At 34.7% G+C, this 10,084-nt stretch overlaps 1 protein-coding gene across 1 annotated transcript; it reads left to right on the top strand.

The window, feature by feature from the left end:
- Positions 1-3,614: 3,614 nt before the first annotated feature.
- On the top strand, positions 3,615-7,448 carry LOC108999172 (LIM domain-containing protein WLIM1-like). Its single transcript, XM_018975977.2, has 5 exons — positions 3,615-3,968; positions 5,669-5,765; positions 5,849-5,889; positions 5,997-6,086; positions 6,843-7,448. The coding sequence occupies exons 1-5, from the start codon at positions 3,831-3,833 to the stop codon at positions 7,095-7,097; spliced, it is 621 nt and encodes a 206-aa protein (XP_018831522.1). The 5' UTR covers positions 3,615-3,830; the 3' UTR covers positions 7,098-7,448.
- The last annotated feature ends 2,636 nt before the right edge of the window (positions 7,449-10,084 follow it).

Here is a 10,084-nt window from a genome sequence, read left to right as displayed (position 1 = left end):
GTTTTAATTAGGTTTAGGTTTAAATACTTTTTGTATTCTCATTTTCAGAAATTTATGAAATTTGATGAATTTATTCATTGTGAGTTGAGTTTATCTCAACTTGTTCTTAATTGAACTTTTAAACTTATCAAAGGTAAATTATAACCTTTGCAGCGTTCCTTCTTTGTAATCTGGGTTCTTTAGAAGGGTTCTTCAACGGGTCTAGATTTTAATATAATCTAAGTTCTTGAAACGAGTTCTCATCGGGTCTAGATTCTCCATCCATTGACTTGATTTTGATTTTTTTGATGAGTTTTCAAATTAATTGTGAGTTCAAAAAATTCCATTCCTGCAGATTCATATCAACAACATTCCCTATTATTTTTCCAGTTGCACATAGTCAAATGATTCAACCTTTTATTGTACAAGTTTAGTAATTAGAAGAGCCCAAGTACAGGCTGCCTACCACTTGTTTACTTCTTACTTTTTTTTTTTTTTTTTTTCCTTTAATCATCATGCTATTTTATTTGCCAATCGGATAACAATATTCGTACTTCATTAATAGCTAACCAGAAAATAAAATAACTGCAACTTGAAAGCGTTTATAATATCTACTTTAAATTTATATGATCTGCTATCTTACTGCCTTTCTTAAATTTAGAAGCTGATATAACTTTGTACTTACAAAAATGAGTTGATAGAGCGATTCATCATCAGCCCCAAAAACCAATTAGTGGTTTCTTCCCGTCGTAACCCATAAGCCGCATCCTTATTTTCTTTTTAGCCCTCGACATGAAAGCCACTCAAAACTTTTTAAAGGAAGAGTTGATGTTTCACGACAATGCTTTACACGATGGATCATGAACTCCCATCAGTTTCTCTTGCTATATATATATATATAAACCACATTTTTATGTAATTTTCCTCTTGGTTTATTTTGAAATAATGGAAAAGGGTGGAGATTAATCTTTTTTTTTTTTTTTTAGTACTAACTATGATGGAGTGTTTGTCACCCCTTACTCATGAGTTTGCTTCTTTATTGATATAGCCAGTTTGGGTACCGAAGTATTTGAGAAGATCTTATTACTATTTATTATTTTATTATTATTTTTTATATTTTTTTTATTATTATTTATTACTATTTAATATTATATTATTATTTTTTTATTATAATTTACAGAATACATCACTACCTAAAAGCAACAATAAACATGCATGTCCTTGGAAAAAAAAAAAAAAAATTAAATGTTATGTTACTTTTTGGCAAGGTCTAAAATTATACAAAAAGGCTCCCAACTGCCCAACTATATATGACCACTTCTTTGTCTTGATTGGTTCATTGTGGGGTTAGGAGAAAAGGAAATAATTTAATGTGGGAGATGATTGGTTGAGAGTTATATCTTTCGCCCAAAAAGTCTGAGATCCATAAAAGATAATATAAGACAGAAAAAATGTTACTATCAATTAGAGAAAGCTCCTTCAAATTTCAATACAACTATATATGTGTGGTTACCATTTTTTTTTTTTATATGCAAAAATAAGAGACGGGAAAAATTATTTGTAGATTAGTTCTATCTATTTGAGATAATTATACTAACTCATTATATACTGCATATATATATATATATATATATATTTTAAAACTTACAAAAGAAAATGGAATTTTCAAAATTTTTTATCCAGCATATAATAATTGGATTCAAGATCTTGATTAAGTTTAATTTTCACATATTAATTATAAAAATGATACTAATTATTTACATAAATTAGGAATATTTTATAAAATAATTTATAAAAATAAATAATCTTAATTTAAAATATAATTACATAAAAAAATTACATTTATATCATTATTTATTTTAGAAAAAATTACAGTTTTTTTCCTATTTATTTGTTGGGTTTTTTTAAGTTTGGAAAAGAAATGATTGAGTTGAGCTGTAGATAGTGCACGGACTCCAACCGGTCTTAGAGATGTTATAATAATGACAAAAAAAATTCTGAAAAAAGGGAAGAAAGATTGTGAACTCATCATCACGACGATTAAGTTCCGTTTAAATGGTGAGATAATATAAAATAATTTTAGATATAAATTAAATAAAATATTATTTTTTAATTTTATTATTATTTTAAATTTTAAAAATATTAATATTTTATATAAAAATTTAAAAATAATATAATAATAAAATAAGATAAATTGAGAAGAAATCGTTCGTGAGACTAAAATAAACCATAAACACAACTTTTTTATCACAAAATTGGGATCTATTAAATAAACAGAAATACTTCGGATTCCGAAAATAGGTTCCGAGCATTTTTCTCAAAAAAAATTTTAATTTTGTTTTTATTTAATAATTAAGAAAATATTTTATAATGATATTGTAAATTTTTTATTTTTTAAAAAATATTATGATGATTAAAAAATACGTGAAAAAAAAAAACAAAAAAAAAAACTTCGGACGCTTTATCGGTTGCCGTACTGCCACACTTCAATAAACAATCAAAGAGTATATGCCAATGCATTTCAGTTTTAATATTTATTTTATCTTAGAAAGCCGAAAGGTGTATTTGCGTCACCCCTCTCTCCACCATATCTTAAGCGCGTTTAAGACACCCGCTTTACCTTCGTGCAAATTTGTCGTCTTAAAAAAATTAAAAAAAAAACTGAGTTTTCCTTACTTTCGTTTAAAAATGATTTTAATTCGTTATAAAATTCAAAATCTAATTTTTCATTTGAATTAGAGAAATATCTTAATTAAAGATTTCATAAAATTAAATCTATGACTATAAATTGACATAATTTCATATAATACATTAATTTTTATTTATAATAAAATAATTTTATAATCTAACTTATCATATTAATTCATTTTAATTTATAAATATATTTTTATAAATTCTCTTTATAATCAAAGTTTAATGCAATGAATTGTGACACCATTTGGATTCGGAGATTAATTGAGATGGTTTTAAATGAGTTGAATAAAATATTATTTTTAATATTATAATTATTTTGAGATTTGAAAAAATTGAATTATTTATTATATTTTATCTGAAAACTTGAAAAAATTATAATAATGAGATAAGTTGAAATGAGTTTCGAATCCAAATGGTTAAAAAGAAGTTCATTGATCCAATTTTTTTGCAATGCAAAGAGCAGTGCTACTCCCACTGCTGGGGCTCTGCTAGTGGTTTTGGGATGAGTTTTTTTTTTATATTTTTTTAACACATTTAAATATATTTTAAAAAATAAAAAATATTATAATATTATTAAAAAATATTTATTTAATTATCAAGTAAAAATAAATAATAAAAAAAATCACAATGGTAAAAATTAACAATAGAAACAAATGGTAAGAGTAGTATTTTTCAATGCAAATATAACTCACGCGCTGGCTTAGGAGAGTTGTATAAAAATTACAGGCACGTAAAAACCGCGACATGTTCGAATATGTCTACTACTCTCACGAGTCACGACCGTAGGAAGGCACGAATTTCACAGTTGAACTTGAGCTGTAAGCGATACACGTGTCTTATTTGAGGGTAATATCGTAATAAGATCCTTAGGTGTCAGTCAAAGCCATCATTATTTAGACCAAACTATCCCGGGTGTGCACCACTAGCAATTTCTTTCTATATTGCCTAAAGTCTAAACAAAGACCTTTCTAGCTAGTTGGTTGGTTTATCTGACAACCTCTGAGCTGTGAATCTGAGATTTGGGAGTTTGAAACAGATAATGAAAGTGTGTTTGGGGAGAGAGAAAAAGTCTTCACCCTAGGAAAGTGTCTGAAGTTGTTCATTTTATTGGGTCTGGGTTTTTTATTTCTGTTTCTGGGGGTGAAAGATCTTTTGGGATGGCAAAATTTGCAGGGACTACCCAGAAGTGCAAGGCATGTGAGAAGACAGTATACTTGGTTGAACAGCTTACTACTGATAACAAGGTGTACCACAAGGCCTGCTTCAGATGCCACCATTGCAAGGGTACCCTTAAGGTGACAACCCAAAACATAGACTTTTTATGGTAGATAGACACATGGGCACACTTCTTTACATTGAGTTCATGGTCTGTAGAGAGCTCTTAGGCTTCATTTATATGATCCCATCACATCATATCATATATGTTCCCAGGTCTCTGTTTTATCGCTTTTGTACTTGATTATGGATCTTTTTAATCTGGTTTTTGTTTGGAGATCACGATCAGGGAGCTTATATGGAGTATTGGAAATAAATATTATGATAATGGATTGCATACTCTGTTTGGTCGATGATGGGTTCATGAGTCATGATGATCATTGGGCTTATTATTAATGTTGGAATGATCCTTTTAACAATAGTTTCTTTGAGCAAAGTCTCGACTTATTCACGATTTTGCTCTGAAGCTGACACTAGGTCTGTGTTGCATCAAGAGCCCAATTGAGCTGTACTTTGATGTAGAGTTTTGGATCAATTGGGATTTATGAAATCCTGAAAAGTACTCGGAAATATGCAAATAATCCTTGCCAGTATAAGCGGTAAAGCGGATAGGGAATTTCTTCTTAAAAATTTTGGATGCAATTGCAGAATAATATAAAAAATCAGAGAACTTTGTCGGATTTTTGTTTTTTGAAAAGTAGAACTTAGTCAGAATGCTGAGAAGTAGCCCCAGGAAATCATGCTTTAGGCAATTTGAAAGAAATAGTTTTATTTTGCATTATTTGTGTTAGTTTCCACTGTAGAGAACATGACTGACTAAGGGCTTATCAGCCAAGATGGCAGCCTCGGGTTTGATCTCTTAAGCTATTTTCATAAGGTTTCTTTCACAATCTATTCACAATGTACCATCTCCACCATTGATTTGTTAATTATCAAGTACTGATCTGACAACTGTGATATGTGTGGAAGGATCAAGATGATACATTGTGATTATCTGTTGTATAATTGGATTTCCATGACAGCCAAAATAACAGAAAAAATGAATTGTTGAGAGTAGAATCACTGGCAATGTCGCAAGATTTCTCTGTTGTATAATTGCATTTCACACATGTAAGTTGAAACTTAACTGTGGCATAAAAATTTGTTAAAGTGGTACTCTGAGTTCATGACATTAATTGCTACATAATATTGAAGTGCTTGAATCTAGGTGGTCAATTATTGGCTTTTTGTACAAATGAAGAGGGATCATGTAAAACATTTTTAGCTGTTTACATCAATTAATGGAAATTGAAATTAGGGATTTCTTCTTATCTCGTGATTGAGAGAAGCATGAGATTACTTCTAACTAGCCACCAGACAATGCCTTGGGCCATTGACAACCTATCCTTTTCATCTTTTGCTGTCTTTAACTTCTAGAATTTTTGCAATCATTACATGAGTACCACTTTAATCTTCTCCAGATTCTTCTACCTTCTCAGCTGGTCAACAGTTGGAGCACTGATGAGCGTATTTTGCATCTAATCTTAAATTTAATTACTATTAACCTGTTTGCCTCAAAATTTGGATGTTGGTCATTACATTATCTGCTTTACGTTGATAGGTCACAATGCACACTTATTTACTTCTCTTTATTTTTTATCTTTACTTTTTATTGTTAATGATATAGAGGTCTTGAAATTCTGGTCTGTACTGTTTCTTAAAAGGTTTTAAAGTACATCGAAATCATTTTTTGCTGTTTCTACTTTGCTGATATATTTCATTTTCTTCAATATCTTTGCAGCTAAGTAATTATTCCTCCTTTGAGGGTGTTTTATATTGCAAGCCTCACTTTGATCAACTGTTTAAGATGACTGGCAGCTTGGATAAAAGTTTTGAAGGTGATTGGCTGTTCCTGAGCATCCATATTCACTTCTGCTTGATGAGCATATTCATAGGTTCTTTTTTGTTTTCCCTTCTATAGGTACCCCAAAAACTGTTAGAATTGACAGATCTGCTAATCAGGTAGCTGAAGCCTTATTTTGCTAATTTTACTTTTCTAGTCATAGAAATTCCAGTTGAGTGGAGGGAAATGCTCCTTATAACTGATACCGAGTCCTTGAACTGTGCAGGTCCAGACTAACAGCAGAGTTTCAAGTTTGTTTGGTGGAACTAAAGAAAAGTGCATTGCATGCAATAAAACTGTATACCCAATTGAAAAGGTAAATTTTGGCAATTCAATATCTAATTATGAGCCCTGTATAAGATGATGTATTTCGTTAATGTCGTAAGATTTTTGGGTGTCTACTCAGCACTAGAGTTCATTCTCCTCAGTCAAATACCTCTCATGTTCTCATTTAACCATTACATTGTGCACGGCAGATGTGTATCGAGATCCATTATTACTTACTTTTTAACCAGTCCGATGGATCTTTTTTGTCAATTAAAGGATTTTAACAGGACTTACTTTAAGCAGTATAACATTGTGGCACCTGCTGCTCTCTAACCAGAGTCCCAGAAACCATTAGGTCATTGTGAAAAATAAAAATAAAAGAAAAACAAGAGCCTGTATAAAAACTAAGAAAAAGATTTGAAACTTGTACATGATGTGAAATTGTATGAATAAGCTTGTTTGAAATTTTTAAATCTGAGAATCCATAATAACATCATTGACGTGTGAAGTATAAAAGTTGTACATTAATCACAATCCCTGATTGTTGGAGGGAAAATCTCACAGTAATCTTGGAAAATCTCAGTTCAAGAAAATTTGAAGTGTATATATGAAGCACTGCACATATGCTCAGTATGATTAATAAAAACAGAGGTACTGCCAGGGGCCAAACGATTGCTTTGTGTTGGTGCTTGAAGAAGGTGGCATGCATTTCAGCACATTTTGAGTTGGAGAGAGAGAGAGAGAGAGAGATGGTGCATTACCCTGACGCCTTTCTCGTTTCTCATTTTTCTCACTTTTCTTTCAGGTGGCAGTTGATGGTTCAGCATACCATAAGGCTTGTTTCAGGTGCACTCATGGAGGCTGTGTGATCAGCCCATCAAACTACGTAGCCCACGAGCATCGTCTCTATTGCAAGCACCACCACACCCAACTATTCAAGGCGAAAGGCAACTTCAGCCAATTTGACAGGCATGAAGAAGTTACAGTGGTCAGTGAGAAACTCCCCCAACTTGACATGCAAGAAGAAAAAGTGGTAGCCGAAAATGCAGCGTCAGAATAGTAATATGAAAATTTCATGGTATAATATGATATCACTCGGATGGTGGATTTCTCAGCAAGAGTTGGGAAGCAACTGTTATTGCATACGAAAATCTTTGGTATTCGTTTTAATATATATAAATATATATATATATATAACTGTTAATCCGGTATAGATATTTATTTGGTAGAAGAGTGAGCATGTTGCTGATTTTTTCAGTGTGAGATTGAAAGGGATAATATATTAGAGTTGGTGTTCATTTCTTTTAATAAACAATGTGGCAAGCCCAGTTTTCCTGTTTTCCATCTTTGATTGAACCTTGATGTGGTTTCACGTTCTATATCTACAGTGTCTCTTCTCATTGCTAATGACTGCATTTTTGTGTTTGTATCTTTGGTACTGCTCTGCAAAACGCTGATGGGCTTTCCCCTTTATGTTCTTTCACGCACACAGGAGTGTTAAGGAAACAATCCCTTGATTCAAGGCCTAATATGTTTTACTTTAATTCTAGGACATTCATTGTACAAATTGATTCTAGTTTCCTTTTATGTAATTAGACGTTATGTAAATATTGAATATATAGAAGAAAACTCACCACGTTTGAAGTGTGGTGGTTTTTGCTCAAATCTTCTCATGGTATCACGAGCCCTATCAGATTAGCATCCCTCGATTCTTTTTTTCTTTCTCTTTTCTTCATGGCTGCCGAACCCAACCCCACCCTTCTTCCCTTCAACACCATGATCCACATGGTCACCATCATGCTTTCCTCCTCAAATTACCTCTTGTGGAAAAGCCAATTACTTCCCCTACTTGAGAGCCAAGAGTTATTAGATCATGTGGATGGCACCCTTGAACCTCCCCCACGTTTTCATCCCTCCACCTCTGAGACACCAAATCCCAAACACCTGGCGTGGAAGCAAACTGACCAACGTCTCCTAAGCCTTTTGCTCTCCTCCCTCACCGAAGAAGCTATGGCTGAGGTTGTGGGTCTCTCCACCTCACGTGAGGTTTGGTTTGCTCTCGAAAACTCCTTCAGCCATCGCTCCAAAGCTAGAGAAATTCGTCTCAAAGACGATCTCCAGTTTGATGAAACCTATTTTCCCTCTCATTCTAGCTCTCATGCTCAGCCCATCTCCTCTCTTAATTTTTCCAATTTTCTTGAACCACATTCTCTCCATAACGACCTCCCTCCCCCTTCCACTATGCACCATTCCTCACACATTACTCCATCCGGATCCCTCCCGTGTGCTATTTGTTCTAACCAGTGGATGAGTCTTTACAGGTTTCTCATTCTCTTGCAGGTCCTTCTTCACTGGTCTTGGATCCTAGCCCGCCTTCTGTTGAGACTGACATAGATCCCCATGTTACTGCCCACACTCATGTTCCAGAATTTCCGATGGGTTCTCACCCGATGCTCACACGAGCAAAGGCTAGTATCTTCAAGACTCGTCATCCGGCGAACCTCAGTGTCTTGGGATCCTCTGGACTTCTTTCTGCTCTTCTTGCATCCACTGAGCCTAAAGGATTCAAATCTGCTGCTAAGAATCCTGTCTGGCTTGCTGCCATTGATGACGAAGTTCATGCCCTGCAAAACAATCGCACTTGGATCTTGGTCCCTCGACCTGCTAACACCAACATTGTGGGTTCCAAATGGGTGTTTCGGACCAAATATCTACCCGATGGATCCGTTGAACGTCTCAAAACCCGTCTTGTTGCCAAAGGTTACACTCAGGTACCTGGACTTGACTACACCGACACCTTTAGTCCTGTTATCAAGGCCACTATTGTTCGTGTTGTGCTCTCTCTTGCCATTACTAACAAATGGCCTCTTCGCCAATTGGACGTCAAGAATGCCTTTCTCTATGGTACTCTCATTGAAACTGTTTATATGGAGCAACCTCCCGGATATGTTGATCCTCGCTACCCTCATCATGTATGTCAGTTGAAGAAAGCTCTTTATGGCCTCAAGCAAGCTCCTCGAGTATGGTTTCAGCACTTCAGTTCCTTTCTCATTACACTTGGTTTTTCTTGCAGCCGTGCTGATACCTCTCTCTTTGTGTTTCATCAGCATTCTGACATTATCTATCTCCTTCTTTATGTTGACGATATTATCATTATTGGCAACAATTCTTCTCTTCTTGACAGCTTCACTCGCAAGCTTAATTCTGAATTTGCCACTAAAGATTTGGGTTCCCTAAGTTATTTTCTTGGTTTGGAAGCTACCTCCATTACTGATGGTCTTTTTATCAGCCAACTGAAATATGCACGGGATATCCTTACTCGGGCGCACTTACTTGATAGCAAGCCAGTTCACACTCCTATGGTTGTCTCTCAACACCTGACTGGAAATGGCTCCCCTTTCTCAGACCCCACTCTCTACATCATGTCTTTTTCTTGGATATAGTCCAACTCACAAATGTTACAAATGTCTTGATCAACATTCCAACCGCCTTTATATTTCTCGAGATGTTGTTTTTAATGAAAAAAGCTTTCCTTACAGTTAGCTCACAAAAACTCCATCTCACGCCCAGCCCAACCCACAAACTGTTTCCCTCCCCTACGCCTCCATTCTGGGTCCTGCTCCCACTCCTCTTCTTTCTCTCTCCTCAACACTCTAATCACTCTCGACCCACATCACAAATCAGGCCCATCAACACTTTCCCTCCTCAGCCCATCATTAATTCACTCAATACCCACCATGAACCCACTTCAGACTCATCATCTTCTACGGACTCTGTGATTTCTCCCCCAAATCTCTCTGAACCAAACCCTACATCCAGTCCTCTCTCCAAATCTTCCCTCTTACCTTCTCAAAATCCTCCCTTCTTAAATCCTCCCCTTTCTCCCATAATTACACGATCCCATACGAATTCTTCTCGTCCCCGCATCATCACTGACGGCACGGTTCCATATTCAACTCGCCACTACTACCTCTCCACTGCCATAACTCCCGATGATCCCACCTCTTTCACTGTTGCCTCAAAATTTCCTGAATGGAAATTAGCCAT

The sequence above is a fragment of the Juglans regia genome, chromosome 2 (genome assembly GCF_001411555.2).
Source record: "Juglans regia cultivar Chandler chromosome 2, Walnut 2.0, whole genome shotgun sequence".
In the NCBI taxonomy this organism is placed as follows: Eukaryota; Viridiplantae; Streptophyta; class Magnoliopsida; order Fagales; family Juglandaceae; genus Juglans; species Juglans regia.
Note: the sequence above shows the minus strand (reverse complement) of the source record. Positions and strands in the feature narration are given on the sequence as shown.